The 22,950-nt window shown below is 39.6% G+C and overlaps 1 protein-coding gene and 1 long non-coding RNA gene across 4 annotated transcripts in view; both read left to right on the plus strand.

Moving 5' to 3' along the window:
• Positions 1–22,950, plus strand: part of LOC129047447 (E3 SUMO-protein ligase RanBP2-like) — a 39,246-nt gene that overhangs the window by 4,256 nt on the left and 12,040 nt on the right. For all 3 annotated transcript variants that reach the window (XM_054547244.2, XM_054547245.2, XM_054547246.2), the window contains exons 5-15: positions 3,933–4,163; positions 4,510–4,655; positions 8,910–9,102; positions 15,121–15,208; positions 17,324–17,533; positions 19,644–19,825; positions 19,910–20,085; positions 20,253–20,376; positions 21,379–21,540; positions 21,807–21,944; positions 22,201–22,347. In XM_054547244.2, the coding sequence (XP_054403219.1) occupies positions 3,933–4,163; positions 4,510–4,655; positions 8,910–9,102; positions 15,121–15,208; positions 17,324–17,533; positions 19,644–19,825; positions 19,910–20,085; positions 20,253–20,376; positions 21,379–21,540; positions 21,807–21,944; positions 22,201–22,347 (1,797 nt within the window). The remainder of the gene's footprint in view (positions 1–3,932; positions 4,164–4,509; positions 4,656–8,909; positions 9,103–15,120; positions 15,209–17,323; positions 17,534–19,643; positions 19,826–19,909; positions 20,086–20,252; positions 20,377–21,378; positions 21,541–21,806; positions 21,945–22,200; positions 22,348–22,950) is intronic.
• Positions 9,109–12,834, plus strand: LOC129057508 (uncharacterized). Its single transcript, XR_008522089.1, has 2 exons — positions 9,109–9,766; positions 10,098–12,834. It is a non-coding gene; the product is annotated as an uncharacterized LOC129057508 (long non-coding RNA).

Consider the following 22,950-nt stretch of genomic DNA (forward strand, 5'->3'; position numbering starts at 1 on the left):
AAAAAGTGTATTAAAACCTTTCTGAGCATCTACTGTCTTATTAGGCATAGTTATACTTTATAAGTGACATCTCATTTACCCTTCTGAAATAATTAATATTTTAGGGATTTTACAGTTTAGTAGCTGTAAACTAAGTAGAGCTAAGATTTACATTAAGTTCTGTCTGGTATCCAATTTTTGCTTCTTTAAGTGAAAATTACCTACAGGATGACAATTTAGGGATATTTTAAAGAAGAGTTTTCTAATAACTATTGTCTGAAAGTAGAAGGGATTGTATTTTGAGATAGTAAGGTTTTCAAGCAAAAGATAAAAGGTGGTTTCTCTAGTATATAAGACGTAATTACTAAAAATGGTAGGAAGTTCTTGCTAGTGTGTTGACTGGTCCTGATATTCTTTATAGAGTAAAATATAGTTTACTAAGTAACTGTTCTGGAGAAAATCTACACAAATATGTTTGGCAAACATTTAAAATGTATATTGTAATGTTTTATATATTAATGTATACTTTATTGTGTATGTACAATATTAAATTATAAATGTATATTTGCCTTTAGCCTCCTCCTACCCCCATTATATATGTTTCTGATAGAAATGTAAAAAATTTTAATTTTGAAATAATTATAGATTTTTTTGCACAGGAAGTTGCAAAGATTGTACAGAAAGATCCTATATGCTACTTCATTTTTCCCCAGTGCTTATACAGGTTGAGCGTTTAAAATCCGAAATCCTAAATGCTCCAAAATCTGAAATTTTTTGAGCACTGACATGGTGCTCAAAGGAAATGCTCATTAGAAAATTTTGGATTTCAGATTTTCAGATTTGAGATGCTCTACCTGCTAAGTATCCTGCAAATATTCCAAAGTCTGAAAAAATTCAAAATCTGAAATACTTCTGGTCTCAAGCATTTTGGATAAGGGATACTCAACCTGTTTAACCCGACCAAAGCACAATATGAAAATCAGGAATTTTGACATTGGTACAATGTGTATGTATAGTTTTCTTTCATTTTATCACGTGTAGATTCATACCACCACTGCCGTCAAGATACAGAACTACTCTATTACCACAGAGATCTTCCTCATGCTGCCCCTTTTGTAGTCATGCTACTTACTTCTCTTCACTATGCCTGACCTCTGGCAACCATTAATCTGTTCTCCATCTTTATACTTTGGTGATTTCAAAATGTTATGTAAATGTCATCATGAAGTGTGTGACTTTTTTTTTTCTTTTTTCATTTTTTTTGAGACAGAGTCTTGCTCTGTTGCCCAGGTTGGAGTTCACTGGCGCAATCTCAGCTCACTGCCACCTCCACCTCCCAGGTTCAAGCGATTCTCCTGCCTCAGCCTTCCGGGTAGCTGGGACTACAGGCACATGTTACCATGTCCCACTTATTTTTGTATTTTTAGTAGAAACAGGGTTTCACCATGTTGGCCTGGCTGGTCTTGAACTCCTGACCTCACGTGATCTGCCCGCCCCAGCCTCCCAAAGTGCTAGGATTACAGGCGTGAGCCACCGCGCCCGGCCAAGCATGTGACCTTTTGAGGTTGGCTTGTTCAGTCAGCATAATACCATTTGTGATCCATATAAGTTTTGTATATCCATAGTTGGTTCCTTTACTTCTGAGTAGTATTTCATGGTCCACAATTTAACCATCCACTATTTTTTTTTTTTTTTGAGACAGTCTTGCTCTGTCGCCCATGCTGGAGTGCAGTGGTGCTATCTCGGCTCACTGCAACTTCTGCCTCCCGGGTTCTCAGGTGATCCACCCACTTCGGCCTCCCAAAGTGCTGGGATTACAGGTGTGAGCCACTGTGCCCAGCCTTAACCATTCACTTTTGAGGGGCATTTTGGTTATTTCTAGGTTTTGGCTATTGTTCATCTGCTATGAACAGTCATGTACAGATTTTTGAAGCTGAAAAAGCATTGAAAATGCTTCCAAAGATAAAAATTACTGATAAGTTTTTCTCCCCAGTAATAAGCAGCTGGATTTTAAATATTAGTCTAAAACGTGAGGTCTAATTGTGCAGATTTCTTTACTCTCTTAGGAGTTATGCCTCAAACATAATTCCCATATTGGGCGTGGCAATTCAGTTAATCTGGTGTCGGTAGTGTTAAAGAACATATGTAATGATAGGGGATTCTTTTCTTGCAGTATAACAAGTTAGATACTTTGAAGCATTCTTTAAAGATTTTCTTTAATAACTTGAAGGCACTATTACACCTTTCCTGTATCAGATTTTTTTTTTTTTTTTTGGAATTGAAATCCATGAGATTTATAACTGTCATGCAGAGTAATTCCATTTCTCCTAACATTTAAGGCTTGCTAAGGTAAACAGTTTCTGACGTTTGTTTAATGAATGAGAGTATTACTGTTGAGAAGGCTTTTTCTCTCAAGTATGAGATAGAACTTTTTAAAAGCACTCATAGTGGTTTTTAAAAAAATTTTTAACATAGAGTCAAAGACTAGGGCTTTTGCAATAGGGAGAGGCCAGGGTATCATCCGTCTCATCCAGAAGAGGAGAAATTGATAAAGGAGAGAGGGGAATGAAATACAGAGTACTAATGGGCGGCTTGGTCTTGAGAGTTGGGGAAAGACGAATTTAAGTAGGTAAGGTAAAATGGAATTTATGTGTGATAGCATCAAGTTTCTCAGTGAAGGATGAATCTAGGTTATAGGTTGAAAGTGAGGGTCAAAGGAAGGTATGGGGAAGCTGAGGAAATAGGAGGAGGTATGAAGTGTCAGGGAGTGGAGAAAGTGAGTCTGTTAGTACTAAAATGATATTTTGTTTTAGGCAGCACCAGTTTGATGGTTGAGATAACGAAAATGAAATCAGTTAGCTTGGGGTTATGATTTCCCAAATCTAAGCACACAGAAACCAGTTAGGAGGGTTCTTCTGAGGAAAAGAGGGAATTAGTTGAAGGAATCTGTAAGCAAACAGTAATTATGGATATAAGGGATTATAGCATTTTTTGCCTGACAGAAGAAAGTGTGTGTATTTATATGTGTTTACAGGTGTTTAAAACTTGATGATGTTATTGTCTTGAAGGGAACTTGTCATGTGGTGGAGAAGTATATTTCTGAAAGTAAGGGTATGTAGGCCCTCAGTGAGGTGGAAGAATAAGAAGGGTGGTATGGTGGTTTCGGTGGTATGACCAAAATACAGATTTTGAAGACTTGTGTCAGTGGCAAGTGGATGTTTGAGGTTGGAGTGGAGGATAACATCACTGGAGATGAGGTGATTAAGGAACTGAGTAGTCAGCCTGGGCCACATGGCAAGACCCCATCTCTACAGAACGTTAAAAAAAAATTAGCCGGGCATGGTGGTGCATGCCTGTGCTCCTAGCTTCTTGAGAGGCTGATGGAAGAGCATCGCAAATGAGAAGTGAGTGGCCACAAACCCTACTTCCTCTCCTTGTATGTAAGTTCAGAGAGAAAAAGCCATCATGGTAGTGGGGGTTATCCTGAGATGATACTGTCTTCATTTAAGGTCAGGAGGTGATGACAGTACTTTGAGATGATGATGAAGGTAACAGAACAGTGGGAGGAGAGGGGATGCAGGATTGAGTCAGATTTAAGGAGATACAGAGCAGTTTGAAGATAAAGACCTTGTTGCTGAGGATTGACTGGGGAGGTCTAGGCTTCTGGTGGTGACTCAGTTGGACAGGGATGTGTGGCAATAGTCGTGGTAGTCTCTGAAGAGAGTGTGAGCTACTGCAGTAATCACAGATGCTTTTCTTCACATACAGTTCTTGAGGCTTAGTTTCTGGGTTGTAAGCAACTCTCAGAAGGGACGAATAAGGTATATAGGATGGTGTTTTTGGTGGCATCATCGTAAAACTAGACATAGTGGAATGGTGCTCTTTGGGAGCATGACTTGTTTAAAATTGCACAAGTGTTAATCTAATAATTTTTCTTTTTCCCCTCTAAATAGGAACAGCTTCTAGATTGTGAAGGTGAAGATGGATGGAATAAACTTTTTGACTTGATTCAGTCAGAACTTTATGTAAGACCTGATGATGTCCATGTGAATATCCGGCTAGTGGAGTTGTATCGCTCAAATAAAAGATTGAAGGATGCTGTGGCCCACTGCCATGAGGCAGGGAGGAACACAGCTTTGCGTTCAAGTTTAGAATGGAATTCGTGTGTTGTACAGACCCTTAAGGTAGATAAAAGCTATTGGGTCTTTACATTTCTATGTAGGCAATTAGCATACATCTTTTTGTACTAAAGCAGCAGTGCCCTGCTGGACTTAAATTTCTTTTATTTATGTAGAACAGTTATAAAATGAAATTTTTACCAGGGGATCAGTTAAATTTATAATGGGAAGATTGGGGAGATAACTATGATAAGTGTATATATTTTTGGTGTTTTCATTTTAAGGTTGATGTAAAAATCAATATAGTTTTACAAACGTGGTTGGAGTGAGAAAAGGAATTTGTAGGCATAAAATGGTTAATTTCTTAACATTTGATTAAGTTTTGTAACTTACTGTTAATTCCACAAAATAGGAATATCTGGAGTCTTTACAGTGTTTGGAGTCTGATAAAAGTGACTGGCGAGCAACCAATACAGACTTACTGCTGGCCTATGCTAATCTTATGCTTCTTACGCTTTCCACTAGAGACGTGCAGGAAAGTAGAGAATTACTGGAAAGGTACGTTGACTTTGAGGAGAATGTTTTAGTATAAATTGCAGTTTTTCTTTTTGCAGTAAGTTCATTGCTGTAAACTTCTTTACTGAATCATTATTTCTATAATGTACCTAAGAGTTATAGTTAATACAGTGAACCACTAGGAGGCAATCTTATTTTTCTTCTTTTATGGGGAAGTTCTAATTGGTTTTATGTGACTTTCCTTTTTAGAGAACTCTTATAGTTCAAGCTTGATTAAAATTAGCGTTATGGTTAAATACTCAGTTTTGTCATGGTCAAGCTTAAAATGAATGTTCTAACTGCATTTCATATTTTATTTTTTATAATAGTATAATCTTGAGTGAAAATTAAAGTTCATCTGTCATCAGATGGCTAGGTTCACATGTACTAGTATAAGCACTTAGCATCACTAGTATTTCAGAGAATACTGTTTTAGCTAAGAAACAAAAGAACTCAACTATGTGATTTACCTTTTTTCCTAAATTTTGATTTTGAAAACCAGTGTCTCCATTTTGAAAATAAATTCCATTGAACAAAAACATCACTTGGATTTGTATAAAGATGTTAGTTTAGAGCAGGGGTTGATTAGAGCTTGTGGGCCAAATATGGCCCCTGCCTAATTTTGTTAATATTTATTGGAATACAGCATGCCTCTGTTTATGTATTGTCTGTGGCTGCTTACATACTACAAGGTTGGAGTTGAGTGGTTGCAGCAGAGATTGTATGCCTGTAAAGCCAGATTAGTATTCTCCTCCTTTTTGTAGAAAAAGTTTACTGATTGCTAGTTTAGGCTGTCCATTTGTTTGGAAGTTAATTTATTTCCCCATCTGGTATAAGGAAAGAAGTTCATTTCACTGAGTGCAGGGAGTAGGTAATTTTCTTGAAAAAGTACATAGTGTCCTAAATTGGTAGGGTAAGAGCAGTATCTAAAAGAACTAACATAACTTTAAGATTATTTTAGAAAACATGTAGGATGTTTTATTTTGTATTCTTTGTATACTCAAATTTTTTGGTCCCAATTTACATTTTTCTTAAGGACTTCAAAGATCTTTGTATGTGGGTTCCTTTTTTTCTTTCTTTCTTTTTTTTTTTTTGAGATGGAGTCTTGCTCTGTCACCAGGCTGGAGTGCAGTGGCACGACCTTGGCTCACTGTAACCTCCGCCTCCTGGGTTCAGGCAATTCTCCTGCCTCAGCCTCCCGAGTAGCTGGGACCACAGGTGCACACCACCACGCCCAGCTAATTTTTGTATGTTTAGTAGAGACGGAGTTCAGGATGGTCTCAATCTCTTTTTTTTTTTTTTGAGACTGAGTCTTGCTCTCACCAGGCTGGCATGCAGTGGCGCAGTCTCAGCTCACTGCAACCTCTGCCTCCTGGGTTCAAGTGATTCTTTTGTCTCTGTCTCCTGAATAGGTGGGACTACAGGTGCCCACCGCCACACCTGTCTAATTTTTTTTTTTTTTTTTTTGAGACAGAGTCTCGCTCTGTCACCCAGGCTGGAGTACAGTGGCGCAATCTCGGCTCACTGCAAGCTCTGCCTCCCAGGTTCATGCCATTCTTCTGCCTCAGCCTCCTGAGTAGCTGGGACTACAGGCGCCCACCACCACGATCGGCTAATTTTTTTGTATTTTTAGTAGAGACGGAGTTTCACCGTGTTAGCCAGGATGATCTCGATCTCCTGACCTCATGATCTGCCCTCCTTGGCCTCCCAAAGTGTTGGGATTACAGGCATGAGCCACCATGCCCAGCCCACACCTGGCTAATTTTTGTATTTTTAGTAGGAACAGGGTTTCATCATGTTGGCCAGGATGGTCTCGATCTTTTTTTTTTTTTTTTTTTTTTTTTTGAGACGGAGTCTCGCTCTGTCGCCCAGGCTGGAGTGCAGTGGCGCCATCTTGGCTCACTGCAAGCTCTGTCTCCAGGGTTCACGCCATTCTCCTGCCTCAGCCTCTCAAGTAGCTGGGCCTACAGGTGCCCGCCACTACACCCAGCTAATTTTTTGTATTTTTAGTAGAGATGGGGTTTCACCTTGTTAGCCAGGATGGTCTTGATCTCCTGACCTTGTGATCCACCCGCCTTGGCCTCCCAAAGCGCTGGGATTACAGGCGTGAGCCACCGCGCCCAGCTGGTCTCGATCTCTTGACCTCTTGATCCGCCTACCTTGGCCTCCCAAAGTACTGGGAGGTCTCAATCTCTTGACCTCGTGATCCGCCTTCCTTGGCCTTCCAAAGTGCTGGGATTGCAGATCTGAGTCACTGCACCTGGCCGTATGTGGGTTATTTCTATCAGTGTTTATTACATTAGAAATTAAAAGAAATAAAAAATATGTAATCCATTAAAAATGTAATAAGCCCTATTGTGTGTTAATAATAATAGCTTTTTTTTTTTTTTTTTTGAGACAGAGTTTTGCTCTTGTTGCCCAGGCTAGAGTGCAACAGTGTGATCTCGGATCACTGCAACCTCTGCTTCGCAGGTTCAAGCGATTCTCCTGCCTCAGCCTCCCAAGTAGCTGGAATTACAGGTGCCCACCTCCACGCCTGGCTAATTTTTTGTATTTTTAGTAGAGATGGGGTTTCACCATGTTGGCTAGGCTGGTCTTGAACTCCTGACCTCAGGTGATCCACCCGCCTCAGCCTCCCAAAGTGCTGGAATTACATGTGTGAGCCACCGCACAGGGCCAATAATAGCATTTTTTATGAAAAATAATTATTTTCCAACAGCAAAAAACTAGTCAGAAAAGTGTCATTGTTTTTGCATTTTTGTAAATCTTTTTAATGTCTCGCTTAGTAGAACATAGCTAGGTTCTCATTTACTTCCTCTTTCAGTCTGTAAAACTATTACATGTCATGAAGCTTCTAGAAAACTCAGCTCAGCGGGGCATGGTGGCTCAGGCCTGTAATCCCAGCACTTTGGGAGGCCGAGGCAGATGGATCACAAAGTCAGGAGATCGAGACCATCCCAGCTAACACCGGTGAAACCTTGTCTCTACTAAAAATACAAAAAATTAGCCGGGCATGTTGGCACGCGCCTATAGTCCCAGCTACTCGGGAGGCTGAGGTAGAAGAATTGCTTGAACCTGGGAGTCAGAGGTTGCAGTAAGCGAAGATTGTGCCACTGCACTCCAACCTTGTGACAGAGCGAGATTCTGTCTCCAAAAACAAAAACAAAAACAAAAAAACTCAGCTCTACATACATGAGAGAATGAGTATGTAAAATATAAATTTTTTTTGGTATGATTGTGAAAGTAATTTTAACTTCATGGATCCCCTGAAGGGGTTTTTGAGCACCCTCAGAGATCTTTAGACCTCACTTGCTCTGGCTGCTTTATTGTAAGCCACTTTAAAATCATGCTTCACGTTTAAGTGTTTCCTTTTGGCTTTTACTTTTCTTCCAAAGTGAGGATTTGGAGAAACATTAGGATTTAGAAGAACTAATTTAGAATATAGATTACAAATAATAGGCCAGGCGTAGTGGCTTATGCCTGTAATCTCAGCACATTGGTAAGCTGAGGCGGGTGGATCATGAGGTGAGGAGTTCGAGACCAGCCTGGCCAACATAGTGAAACCCTGTCTCTACTAAAAATATAAAAAAAGTTTAGCGGGGCATGGTGGCAGGCACCTGTAATCCCAGCTACTCAGGTGGCTGAGTCAGGAGAATCACTTGAACCTAGGAGGTGGAGGTTGCAGTGAGCTTAGATCGTGCCATTGCACTCAAGCCCAGGCGATAGTGAGAGACTCCGTCTCAAAAAAAAAAAAAAAAAGGAAGACAATTTATTTAACGCTGTAATGATCTGTGTAGTAAAGAGAGCAATTACTGTATTGATACTCAAATACCTGTCAGTTATTTACTTCTAATTTGGAAATGGTATGTCTAATTTGAGAAATTACAACTGTTAATTAAATAATGAAATTATATGATCAGGAAGAAGCTACAAAATAGTCTCCCAATTTTCTCCTGGTTTATTTTGAAATGTGCACCTATAATCCCTAATCTTATATTTATCTGTGATTGGAGGGCTGGAAATAACTGGGAATAAGACATCATTTGAGAGGTTAAGCATGAAGTATAGGAAGCATGCAGGATAAAAATAAGCATTAGATGATTCATAATTTATAACATGGGGAATAAGAATTATTAGAAGTTGAATGTGGAAGATGAAGCTTGAAATAAAATGTTTATTTTGTTCTGAATTAAATAAACCATGATTATTCACAGTGCAGTAAGTGTGTATTATCTGTTTGATATTTTCATATTACAGTTTTGGTAGTGCTCTTCAGTCTGTGAAATCTTCTTTGGGTGGAAATGATGAACTGTCAGCTACTTTCTTAGAAATGAAAGGACATTTCTACATGCATGCTGGTTCTCTGCTTTTGAAGATGGGTCAGCATAGTAATGTTCAATGGCGAGCTCTTTCTGAGCTGGCTGCATTGTGCTATCTCATAGCATTTCAGGTAAGTCTTCCACTTGTAGGAGCAATTGACATTTCACTGAGTCTTGATGTGTTTTAAATGAAGGTGTGCTCTGGTATGTAATGACAGGATGTGAACAAACCTGTGGAATTAAAGTTAAAATGAAATAGTCAATTTGATACAGTGGAAAATAACTAAGCATACACAGTACTGGTGAGGCTGGTGAAACAGGGATGTTGAGTGCACTCTTGTTGAAAGCCTCCATAGCCATGATTTGTTTGTAGACAGATTTGAAGAGTTTAATGTTTTTACTCTGCGATTTTTGGGAACATGATAAAGATGTAATCTCGTATTATGGGTAAAGCTTGATTCAAAAAGATGTGTTACTTGGACAAAATCCTAATAAGTAGATGTAGGGCAGTGGCTTTATAACCTATGATAGAAGAATATGATTGCAATTTAACATGTTAATTGAAAAACATGTATATAACATTTATGACTGTATTGTGTATATGTAACAGTATATCTATTAATCTTGAAAACATAAAACCTTTTCTTATTTTTTATTTTTTTATTTTTTTTGAGACCAAGTCTCTCTCTGTCGCCAGGCTGGAGTGCAGTGGCGTGATCTCGGCTCACTGCAACCTCCACCTCCTGGGTTCAAGTGATTCTCCTGCCTCAGCCTCCTGAGTAGCTGGGACTACAGGTCCGTGCTACCACGCCCAGCTAATTGTTTGTATTTTTAATAGAGACGGGGTTTCACCATGTTGGCCAGGATGGTTGCAATCTCTTGACCTCGTGATCTACCTGCCTTGGTCTCCCAAAGTGCTGGGATTACAGGCGCGAGCCACTGCGCCTGGCCTTTTTTGAGACGGAGTCTCGCTCTGTCGCCCAGGCTGGAGTGCAGTGGCACGATCTCGGCTCACTGCAGGCTCCGCCTCCCGAGTTCATGCCGTTTTCCTGCCTCAGCCTCCCGAGTAGCTGGGACTACAGGCACCCGCCACCATGCCTGGCTAATTTTTTTTTTGTTCTTTTAGTAGAGACGGAGTTTCACCGTGTTAGCCAGGATGGTCTCAATCTCCTGACCTAGTCATCCACCCGCCTCGGCCTCCCAAAGTGCTGGGATTACAGGCGTGAGCCACCACTCCCGGCCTTTTTTTTTTTTTTTTTTTAATGAGCTTGCATAACTTTTGAAAGGAAAAGAAATAAGCAGTCTTCCAAAAAAGCATTAAACCTGGCTTAGAAAAATGATTGTTAATTTTAGAGAAGGATTTTTTGCTTGGGGAGGGAAAAAAAGGATTCATTACTTTTAGAGAAGGCCCCTCCTTCTAATATAAATCTTTTTTTCTTTTTGAGACGGAGTTTTGCTCTCGTTGCCCAGGCTGGAGTGTAATGGCGCCATCTGGCTCACTGCAACCTCCACCTCCCAGGTTCAAGTGATTGTCCTGCTTCAGTCTCCCAAGTAGCTGGGATAACAGGCACGCGCCACCACCCCCGTCTAATTTTGTATTTTTAGTAGAGACGGGGTTTCTCCATGTTGGTCAGGCTGGTCTCGAACTCCTGACCTCAGGTGATCTGTGCGCCTCGGCCTCTCAAAGTGCTGGGATTACAGGCAGTGAGCCACCATGCCCTGCCTAATATAAATCTTTTTATTTTTATTTGAGACAGAGTCTCGCTCTGTCACCAGGCTGGAGTGCAGTGGCGCAATCTCAGCTCACTGCAACCTGTGCCTCCTGGGTTCAAGTGATTCTCCTGCTTCAGCCTATCATGTATCTGGGATTACAGGCACACACCACCATGCCGGGCTAATTTTTTGTATTTTTTAGTAGAGACGGGGTTTCACCATGTTAGCCAGGATGGTCTCGATCTTCTGACCTCGTGATCCACCCGACTCGGCCTCTCAAAGTGCTGGGATTACAGGCATGAGCCACCGAGCCTGGCCTGTAAATCTTTTAAAAGCACCATTGATAGACAGTTCACATGTTAAGTACTAATATTTAAAATGCTCAGTAGAAACTTCTGTGTTCGTAAGGAATGGATTAGTGAAAATTAATGGATTTAGTGAGGTTCACTAGGTAATACAAACATTAAAAGTTTCTTATAGAAATTCTCGAGTAACTGATAGTTCTTATTTTTATTTATTTTATTTTTTTTGAGACGGAGTCTCACTCTGTCGCCCAGGCTGGAGCACGGTGGCACGACCTCGGCTCACTGCAAGCTCCGCCTCCTGGGTTCACACCATTCTTCTACCTCAGCCTCCCGAGTAGCTGGGACTACAGGCACCCACCACCACGCCCGGCTAATTTTTTTGTATTTTCAGTAGAGATGGGGTTTCACCGTGTTAGCCAGGATGGTCTCAATCTCCTGACCTCATGATCCGCCCACCTTGGCCTCTCAAAGTGCTGGCATTACAGGCATGAGCTACCGCGCCCTGCCAATAGTTCTTATTTTTAATGGAAACTTTAAAATTTATCTGTCTGTGTGTCTATTAGAGTCTTGCTGTGTCACCCAGGCTGGAGTGCAGTTGCGTAATCGTAGCTCACTGTAACGCTGAACTGGGCTCGAGCTTCCCAGAGTTCTGGGATTATAGGTGTGAGCTACTGTGCACAGCCTAAAATTTTCTGATATGTAGTTTTGGGAGGCAGAGTCTCACTCTTGTTGCTCTGGCTGGAGTGCAGTGGCACGATCATAGCTCACTGTATCCTCGAACTCCTGGGCTCAAGCGATCCTCTCCTGCTTCAGCCTCAGCTCAGTAGCTGGGACTACAGGTGCCTGCCACCATGCCTGGCTACATTGTTAAATTTTTTGTAAAGACAAGGTCTTGCTATGTTTCCCAGGCTGGTTGGTCTTGAACTCCTGGCTTCAAGTGATCCTTCTGCCTTGCCCTCCCAAAGTGCTGGGATTACAGGTATGAGCCACCACACCTGACTGTGAACTTTTAATAATAAAAAGTTAGTTTCCCTCTTAATCCATTCACTCAGGTCTCCTTTCCTAGATGACAACTACTGTTAGGAGTTTCTTGGGTGTTCAGAAATATTTTTCGCATATGCAAATGTGCAATACATTCTTTCTCTGCTTTTAAAAAATATTGTGCCTCAATGTGGGTGTGCTTTACCTATTGCCAGATGCCTTGCTTTTCTAAATGTTTCTTCATTGTTCCACTTCAGCACAGAGATACCTACCTCAGTCTTTAACTACCACATATTTCTGTAGAATGAATATATAATAGAAACATCTTAGATGCTTGTATTTTATTTTATCAGTTTATTTTAAAGCTCAATGATCAAATGATTATAAGCATAAAATGTAGGTTATGTGCTGGCATTTGGGTATTTAAGAATTGGCTGACTTTTATGGCAAGATTTTCAGACTCTTAATCAGAGGAATACTGTGGTTCTAGTAAGTACATCTGCATTGCAGCTAGGTATTTAACAAAGTATCTTGAAACCTTTTAGTTAAGATGAGGAAATAGCCAGGCGCGGTGGCTCACGCCTATAATCCCAGCACTTTGGGAAGCTGAGGTGGGCGGATCACTTGAGGTCAGCAGTTCGAGACCATCCTGACCAACATGGTCAAACCCGATCTCTACTAAAAATATAAAAATTAGCCACACATGGTGGCGGGTGCCTGTAGTCCCAGCTACTTGAGGGGCCGAGACAGGAGAATTGCTTGAAACCAGGAGGCGGAGGTTGCAGTGAGCCAAGATATTGCCGCTGCAGCACTCCAGCCTGGCGACAGAGCTAGACTCCATCTCAAAAAAAAAAAAAAAGGAAATAGTGAATTGAGATGATTTGATTGAGTGGATTCACAACTAATTAACTGGTCACAAATTCAACTGTTGAATAATTTTGTAAAAGAGGCCGGGTTTATGAATTGAGGTCAGTTTGAAAACAAAAAGAATGATGTCAACATTTTGTTTATTTTGTGTGCTCTTTTCAACATATAGATGACAAACTTTGACATGATGTTTAGAAAACTTGTGAGTAAAAGGATAGGCGATACGAATATTTCTAAAATTCAAAATCAGAAGCTTTTAGGTTCATAAATCATATATTTTGAAAAATGAGCATGTTTGGAAAGAATTATATATACATGGTTTAAAATTCTGGCGGCTCTTAAGAATATGCTATGAAGACTCCTTTCTGTTCCCTAGTTATTTACTTTCTTCACTCCCAAAGAAACTAATGTTATTGCTTTCTTGTGTATTCTTCAGGAAATGTTGTATGCATCTCCAAGTAAACACACATACATCCCCTGTCTTTAAAAGAAGGAGGAAAACATTTGAAGATTGCATTTACTTTATTTCCATTAACTGTATCTTGGAGATATGTCCATGTCAGTATATATAAAGGGCATTCTCATTAGTTTGGATGCTTGCATATTATTCTATTGTGTGGATGTACTGTAGCTTTGGAGTTTTTAAAACCAGGGTCCTAAAACCAGGACATTAGCTTGCTTTTACTTTTTTTTTTTAATGCTACTTCAAGTAATTTAGCAATGATTAACTTGTGCCATGAATTCCTGAAAGAATTGCAGTATCAAAGTATATCTGTGCATTTATAATTTTTAGAGCTGCTGCCAAATATCTAACCCTAAAGAGGTTGTATCAAATTACATTTCCACCACCAATTAAGAAAGTGGTGATAGAATTAAAAGCCGATGCTCTAGTCACCCATATAGTTACTTTTGGCATGTTTCTAGTAAGTGGGCATTGCCTATGACTGGACATTTTCAGTGATGGACATTCATTACTTTTCAAGATAGCCCAGTGCATCTTTAGGTGGCTTGGCTCTTGGTACTTCCTTATATAGAATAAAAATATTCTTCAAGTCTTCTACCTGTTGGTCTTGTTTCTTCTTTTGATGATTGCTTTTATAAAATAATTTTAATATTTGAAGGCAGCTGTCATGTCTTCCCTTCACCATTCTATTGATCATGTTTTTTTGTTTTCACAGGTTATTACATTAGGATCTCTTTAATTTCCTGGTTGTCCCATTTATTCCAGTGCTATCCCATATTATCCATACTCTGAAAATGTGTTATCTACAATGTGGCATTTCCAAGTGTCATTTCACCTGTACTTTTTAAAGTAGGGTGTCATATCTACTCAGATAGGACAACATCTGCTGTTGTCCTATTTAGGCAGGGTAGAAAAGTAATGTAATTAAATTTTCCATTTCTCTGAATATAACATGAATGTGCTTTTAGTAGAAACTAATTTCTCAGAACTGCTCCGTGTATGCTTTTTTTTTTTTTTTTTCTTTTTTTTGGAGATAGGGTCTCACTCTGTCTCCCAAGCTGGAGCACAGTGGCATGATCATGGCTCACTGCAGCCTTGATCTCCTGGATTTAAGTGATCCTCCTGCCTCAGCCTCCTGAGTAGCTGGGACCACAGGTGTGTGCCACCACGCCTGGCTAATTAAAAACAACTTTTTTTAGAGATAGGGTCTCACCGTGTTGTTCAGGCTGGTCTTGAACTCTGGGCTCAAGCGATCCCCCCACCTTGGCCTCCCAAAGTGCTGGGATTACAGGTGTGGGCCACCATGTCTGGCTGCTCTTTTTTTTTTTTTTTTTTTTTTTTGAGATGGAGTCTCGCTCTTTCACCCAGGCTGAAGTGCAGTGGCACGGTCTTGGCTCACTACAACCTCTGCCTCCCAGGTTCAAGCTATCCTTGTGCCTCAGCCTCCCAAGTAGCTGGAATTAATAGATGTGTGCCACCACGCCTGGCTCTTCGTTTTTTTAAAATTATTTTTAGTAGAGACTGGGTTTCACCATGTTGGCCAGGCTGATGTCGAACTCCTGACCTCAAGTGATCAGCCCACCTTGGCCTCCCAGAGTGTTGGATTACAGGTGTGAGCCACCACGCCTGTACCTGGCCTGTCTTTCATAGGTTATATAAATTCCTTGGTTCCCAGTTTTTGCAGTCTTTTCCAATTCAGTTTAATTAATGGTTAACTGTTTATTCATTATCAAAAAAAGTACAGTGTAATAGATAAGACCATGTTACTATTAGAAGTATGGGTATCATCAAATTAAGATTTTTGATTCTAAAATTATTAGGTTCCAAGACCAAAGATTAAATTAATAAAAGGTGAAGCTGGACAAAATCTGCTGGGAATGTTGGCCTGTGACCGACTGAGCCAATCAGGTAATAGTAATATTAAACTAATTTGATTTAAAAAGAAAAAGGAACTTCTGTTAAGGCATGTCTTATGATAAAATCTTCATCTGTCCAGGAGATAATTTGTCAAAATTATTTTTTTGCCGTATCAGTTAAGAGCAATAGGTATGGAAGAGATGTGAAGAAATAGCACATTCTTTAAAAAAAATGAATATTTGATATTGTGTGTTCCTAGGTGGAGAGGATTTCTTAACTCTTTCTTTATCTGGCTGCTAGAGCCTCTGTCCTGAATATTTAGTCACTTCCTGAACTAAGTATAATTATTGATTTGCCAACCATTTAACACCAGCTGATTCTAAAAACACTGCTGTGGGGATATAAAGATGAAGAAGATATGGATCTGTCTTAAAGAGCTGAGAGCATAGTGAGGAAGATAGAAGATATATACTTACCTTGTATTAGGCTCTTGGAATTTGTGGATTTTTTCCCCCATTTTTGGCTTGGGATGAATCCTAAAGATCTGTTGCATATTACCTGTGATTTTGCTAAGATACAAACTTTAAGGTAGTTAGGTGGCCATTGAATCAAGCAGTGAACTGAAGAAACATAATGCTTTCTATAAGGAGCAGTTTTGATATAAAGTTGGATGAATTTTGTAAAGAGCACAAGATGTAATATTAAAGTTATTATAAGCTTTGGTATATAGTTAGGCTGTTGGCCAAAGCTCACATTGCTCTTTTATTCCATAGCCCACTTTTTTTGTGGGAGTTAGGCTTTCAATCCTTAAAGTGACTTTCTACTTTTTTCCTTTTCTCTTTTTCTTCTACCCTTGCAGGGCTCTCATAAGTGCCTTTGCATGGTGTCACAGTTAGATAAAAATTGCCTATATTTTTTTTATGTCTTTGATCTGGGCATCCCAAGGGTGCCTCTGTAAGTGTGCTGAGACACAACTGTGTAGTGGTAACCAAACCTAATTGCCCAGCAGAATTAACTCGAAGGAGGGTTTTTAAAAAAAGTTCAATTGAAATATAATTCGTATACCATACGCTTCACCCATTTAAAGTGTACAGTTCAGTGGGTTTTAGTATGTTCATAGAGTATTACCATTGTCACGACAATCAGTTTTAGAAGATTTTCATCACTCCATGAGGAATTCCGTACCTATTAGCAGTTACTCCCCATTTTACTCAAACCTCTCAGCCTTGGCAACCGCTAATCTGTTTCTGTAGGTTTGCCTATTCTGAACATTTCACATAAGTGGAATCATATAGTATGTGGTCTTTTGTGACTGGCTTCTTTCATTTAGCAAGGTTTTCAAGGGTCATCTGCGTTATAGCATGTATCAGTACTTTATCCGAGGACTATGATTTTTTGATTGCTTACTGTAAACCTATGGAATAAAAATCTCTGGCAAAGAGGCCTGGAAATAATTCTTTTTTTTTTTTTTTTTTTTTTTTTTCCTGAGACAGAGTCTCACTCTGTCGCCCAGGCTGGAGTGCAGTGGTGTGATCTTGGCTCACTGCAAGCTCTGCCTCCCGGGTTCACGCCGTTCTCCTCCCTCAGCCTCCCCAGTAGCTGGGACTACAGGCGCCCGCCACCATGGCTGGCTAATCTTTTTTTTTGTATTTTTAGTAGAGATGGAGTTTCACTGTGTTAGCCAGGATGGTCTCGATCTCCTGACCTCATTATCTGCCCAGCTTGGCCTCCCAAAGTGCTGGGATTACAGGCATGAGCCACCGTGCCCAGCCGGAAATAATTCTTAAAAGCTGTTTAAAGGAGGATTCTGATCAGCCAGATTTAGAAATCAGTGTATCAGATCAGAGAATAAGAGCTTGTCCCTGTTCTCCTATGGCCACTTAAATCCAGACCTTTTCATCTAAAATGCAAATATGTTTGGCATTTTTCATACACATTCCTGTCTTTTTTCCCCCTTCTGCTGTCTTCTGTAGATACTGAGAATATTAAACCTGTACTCTTTTCATTTTCTACATAAGCACCCGTTTTGTTGTCCAGCTGTATTTTTTGGGTTGGAGGGTTAGGTCTGCAATAATCATGTTATTTCCCCTTTGGGTATACAAATGAGACAATGTGAGCAAATACAATCTGTATTTTTAAAGTGATGGAAATAAATTTTTTTTTCAGGGCACATGTTGCTAAACTTAAGTCGTGGCAAGCAAGATTTTTTAAAAGAGGTTGTTGAATGTTTTGCCAACAAAAGCGGGCAGTCTGCATTATATGATGCTCTGTTTTCTAGTCAGTCACCTAAGGATACATCTTTTCTTGGTAGCGATGATATTGGAAACATTGATGTACAAGAACCAGAGCTTGAAGATTTGGCTAGATATGATGTTGGTAAGTTATATGTTTCAGAGGAAACGGTCTGTGTCTTAATTCTTATAAATTGCCCATAATCTTATTACCCAGAAATAATGACTTAATATTTTTCTGTATTCCTTTCGTGTGTGGGTTGGGCTGGGGGGAGTTTGAATGTGGTGCTGTGGGGGTGGCATGTAGTTTTTGTTGTTGTTGTTGTTTTTGAGACCAAGTTTTGCTCTTGTCCTCCACGCTGGAGTTCAGTGTTGCAATCTCGGCTCACTGTAACCTCTGCCTCCCGGGTTCAAGTGATTGTGCTGCCTCAGTCTCCCAAGTAGCGGGATTACAAGTGCCCGCCACCACGCCCGGCTAATTTTTTGTATTTTTAGTAGAGACGGGGTTTCATCATGTTGGTCAGGCTGGTCTCAAACTCCTGACCTCAGGTGATCCACCTGCCTTGGCCTCCCAAAGTGCTGGGATTACAGGTGTGAGCCACCGCGACCAGCCTTGTTGTATTTTGAGACAGGGTCTTGCTGTGTCACCTGGGCTGGAGTGTAGTGGCATGATCGTAGGTCACTGCTACCTTGAACTTCTGGGCTCAAGGGATTCTCTTGCCTCAGCCTCCTGAGTAGCTGGTACCATAGGCACATGCCACTCTGCCCAAATAATTTTGTTTTTTAATTGGTAGAGACAGGGTCTCCCTTTGTTGCCCAGGCTAGTCTCGAACTCCTAGCCCTAAGCCCCCCAAAGTGTTGGGATTGGGCCCGGCACAGTGGCTCATATCTGTAATCCCAGCACTTTGGGAGGCCGAGGCGGGCAGATCACCTGAGATCAGGAGTTCAAGACCATCCTGGCCAACATGGTGAAACCCCGTCTCTACTAAAAATACAAAAATTATCCGGGCGTGGTGGCATGTGCCTGTAGTCCCAGCTACTCGGGAGGCTGAGGCAGGAGAATTGCTTCAACCCGGGAGGTGGAGGTTGCAGTGAGCCAAGATCACACCGCTGCACTACAGCCTGGGCGACAGAGCGAGACTTCATCTCAAAAACAAAAAGTGTTGGAATTATAGGCATGAGCCACTGCATCTGGCCATATTTTTCATCTAAATGGTTGTTTATGTATGATTTATCTTGCTTCCTTCATGAATTCTCTCCCATAGTCTCTGTATTAAAACTATAAATATCACTTTTATTGGCAATATAATCTTTTTTATGAAGTAGTCATAATTTGCTTGCTACTTTCTGTTATTGGGCATCCAAGTTGTTTTCAACTTTTCCACTGTTAATAATCATACTCTGATAAAAACTTCAACAAAAAGTGTCTTCATTGCAAGTTATTTCCATAGAGATACCTAAAAACAGAATTACTGAGACAAAGGACATGAACATCTTTAAGTCTTGCAAATTGCCAAAATGACAGAAAGATTATACCTCTTTATGCTTCCGGAAGCACATAACCTTTTCTTTTCTTGTCTTTTCTTTTCTTTTCTTTTGAGACAGAGTCTCACTCTGTCGCCCAGGCTGGAGCGCAGTGGCGCAATCTCGGCTCACTGCAACTTCCGCCTGCCAGGTTCAAGCAATTGTCTTGCCTCAGCCTCCCAAGTAGCTGGGACTACAGGCATGTGACACCATGCTCGGCTAATTTTTTGTATTTTTAGTAGAGACGGAGTTTCACCATGCTGGCCAGGCTGGTCTCGAACTCCTGACTGTGCATATCCTTTTCAATATTGACTTTCTTATAGAAAAACAGATTTCTTTACTGTACTGATGGATTAATATAGTGATGTTCCATTGCTTTAATGACTTAAAGGAAAACCCATTGTTTTGGGGTTTCTTATTAGGTTAGGTATTCTTTATTTGGTTTTTGTCAGTTGATTTTGGTTTATTGAGTTCTAGTCAGTGTCATTTTTTAAGATGGACTTAAACATTCTTCATCACTACTATTTTTATTAAAATTTCTAGAAATAATCAAGTGAGAATGCATTAATAAGAACATGAGATTTTGCCTAACATAGAATTCTCTCCAGCTTTGATATAGAAAAGCAGTTATATAATTAAGATATATATAATGTGAATTGCTTATGTTGGCAAAACTAATGGCACAAAGAAAAATTTCAAACCCTTAAGCCAATTTTTAAATTTGATTTTAGGTGCTATTCGAGCACATAATGGTAGTCTTCAGCACCTTACTTGGCTTGGCTTACAGTGGAATTCATTGCCTGCTTTACCTGGAATCCGAAAATGGCTAAAACAGCTTTTCCATCATTTGCCCCAGGAAACCTCAAGGCTTGAAACAAATGCACCTGAATCAATATGTATTTTAGACCTTGAAGTAAGCAAAGATTTTAACAAATTAAATATTCTGAATTTTGTTTAATTTTTTTTTACTAACTTAACTTTTCCTTAAATAAAACAGGTATTTCTCCTTGGAGTAGTATATACCAGCCACTTACAATTAAAGGAGAAATGTAATTCTCACCACAGCTCCTATCAGCCGTTATGCCTGCCCCTTCCTGTGTGTAAACAGCTTTGTACAGAAAGACAAAAATCTTGGTGGGATGCGGTTTGTACTCTGATTCACAGAAAAGCAGTGTAAGTAGTAAAACAAAAATATTGCTGTCACTTAGTGCATAGGTTTTACCAGGGATTTAATCCTCATGTGAAGATTTAACTTGTCATGTGACCCATGAACATATATGTATGTAAGCGCTGAACTGTGTATTTAGAAAGCAATTTTAGTAAATTGAACTATTTTTTAGACTTGGAAACGCAGCAAAATTGAGACTTCTAGTTCAGCATGAAATAAACACTCTAAGAGCCCAGGAAAAACATGGCCTTCAGCCTGCTCTGCTTGTACATTGGGCAAAATGCCTTCAGAAAATGGTGAGTTTTAAAGTATAAGCATTTTTAAAGAACATTACCTTAATTTTTTAGAATCATGAACTTTTCATTGAAAGTTTTTTTGTTCTGAAAACAGCAGCTTCGTCATATTATGACAGATGTGTTTTTTATTGCTGCAAAATAGTTAATGTAGTTAAATATAAGCACTTAGAGGAGCAGTACCTGGCACACAGTGAATGTTACATATTAGCTGAGCTGTTACTGTTATTCCTTAATAATTAAGTTCTGATAATTATTCAGCCTGAAAAATTAAAAAAAAATTAGCACAAGGCTTTGTAGGTAAGACCATTATAGATCTTTCTAAATATTTAAGGTGTGTTTTGTGTCACCATTAGGTGTAGATGGTCAGCCTTTTGAACAAACTGACACTACAGAAGAGGCAGGTTTCAGCTATCTAAAAATGGTAACTGTTAAAAAGTAGTTTGGATTGCTACGTTAGGGTGGTATCATTAGAAGCGTTTAAAAGTTGAGTGTAGAGGCTGGATGCGGTGGGTCATGCCTGTAATCCCAGCATGTTAGGAGGCCGAGGTGGGCAGATCACAAGGTCAGGAGATCGAGATCATTCCTGGCTAACATGGTGAAACCCCGTCTCTACTAAAAATACAAAAAAAAAAAAAAAAAAAAAAAAAAATTAGCCAGGCGTGGTGGCAGGCGCCTGTAGTCCCAGCTACTTGGGAGGCTGAGGCAAGGGAATGGCGTGAACCCAGGAGGCGGAGCTTGCAGTGAGCCGAGATCACGCCACTGCACTCCAGCCTGGGCTACAGAGCGAGACTCTGTCTCAAAAAGAAAAAAAAGTCAGTGTAGAATGATCACTGGTATTAAAGTGGTTTAGTTATTACAGTATTTGGAAGCTGAACAAATGACTATTGAGGTACCATTTGGTTTTGACTTGAAATTTGAGCCAGTTCTTACAACTTGTAAATGAACTTCAGATCTAATCATGCGTGTTCCTTAAAGTTGTGTGCTTTTAACTTTCTTTTTTAGGGCAGCGATCTTAATTCTTTTTATGATCAACGAGAATACATAGGGAGAAGTGTTCATTATTGGAAGAAAGTTTTGCCATTGTTGAAGATAATAAAAAAGAAGAACAGTATTCCTGAACCTATTGATCCTCTGTTTAAACATTTTCATAGTGTAGACATTCAGGTAACAGAGTTCCTTTATGAATTTATTGGAGATGGGAATTTCCAGTTTATAAACAAAGACATGGAGCTATAAACTGCTTAAATTAATTGCCTTGTTATTTAATGGTAATCTTGTTTTCTAAATTCACTAGCTCTCACAAATAAGATATGACAGAGAAGAGTAATGAGATGTTTGTCTCTTAAGATCACATAAAATCTTTGGAAAATCATTTGGGTTTTATATTCTGAGTATAAACAATTTGACTAAAAACTATTCTGTGTGTTTAGGCATCAGAAATTGTTGAATATGAAGAAGACGCACACATAACTTTTGCTATATTGGATGCAGTAAACGGAAATATAGAAGATGCTATGACTGCTTTTGAATCTATAAAAAGCGTTGTTTCTTATTGGAATCTCGCACTGGTAAGTAGATGTGGTACTTGAGCTACAAGTTTTATTTATTTATTTATTTTTAAAAGATGGGGTTTCTCTGTTGGCCAGGCTAGAGTGCAGTGGCACAATGTTGGCTCACTGCAACCTCTGCTTCTCAGGCTCAAGCGATTCTTGTGCCTCAGCTCCCGAGTAGCTGGGATTACAGGCATGAGCCACCGTGCCTGGCCAAGCTAAAAGTTTTTTGTTTTAAAAACCTAATGATTTCATAAAAGCACTATTTGTATAGATTTTTCACAGGAAGGCAGAAGACATTGAAAATGATGCCCTGTCTCCTGAAGAACAAGAAGAATGCAAAAATTATCTGAGAAAGACCAAGGACTACCTAATAAAGATTTTAGATGACAGTGATTCAAATCTTTCAGTGGTCAAGAAAGTAAGTAGCAGGTTGTTGTATGTACGTTCTTACTGATAACCCACTGGTCAATGTTTTTGCGTTGGTCTTATATTTTGGTAATTTCAAAAATACTCAGTAATATGTTGTTACTAATGCACAGAAGGGATGTGTGTGTCTAAATGCTTATATTTGCTTGCTTTGTCTTAGGTTTGGTGTGTCTTTTTAAACTTGGGAATCTAGGTATATGCTCTTAAAAAGTACTTCTTGGGGAATTAGAAAAGATTTCTAAGATCAGACATTGATTTTGTTATCTTAGCAGTGTAATCAAAACAAATATAGCCTCAGGACTGATTCTTAATGAACTTTGCTGAAATTGAAAGTTGTTGCTGACATCTTAAGAGCATTTCTTCTCATCCTCATCAGCCATTATGAACGCCCTTGTTTTCTTGCTGTCAGCTGTTTGAGATTGTCATGATGATGTTAAATTATGTTCAGTCTTCTGAGTGTTTTGTTGATTAATTTGTGTTACTACTCTTTTATTAGGATTTATGTTGTCTGGTGTATTGTAGCATCTGTATTTCTGTCACCATTGAAAATCAGTTAGAAAACATCAGTAACTTATTTTGTTCACTTGGAAAAGCT

The sequence above is a fragment of the Pongo abelii genome, chromosome 12, assembly GCF_028885655.2.
Source record: "Pongo abelii isolate AG06213 chromosome 12, NHGRI_mPonAbe1-v2.0_pri, whole genome shotgun sequence".
In the NCBI taxonomy this organism is placed as follows: domain Eukaryota; kingdom Metazoa; phylum Chordata; class Mammalia; order Primates; family Hominidae; genus Pongo; species Pongo abelii.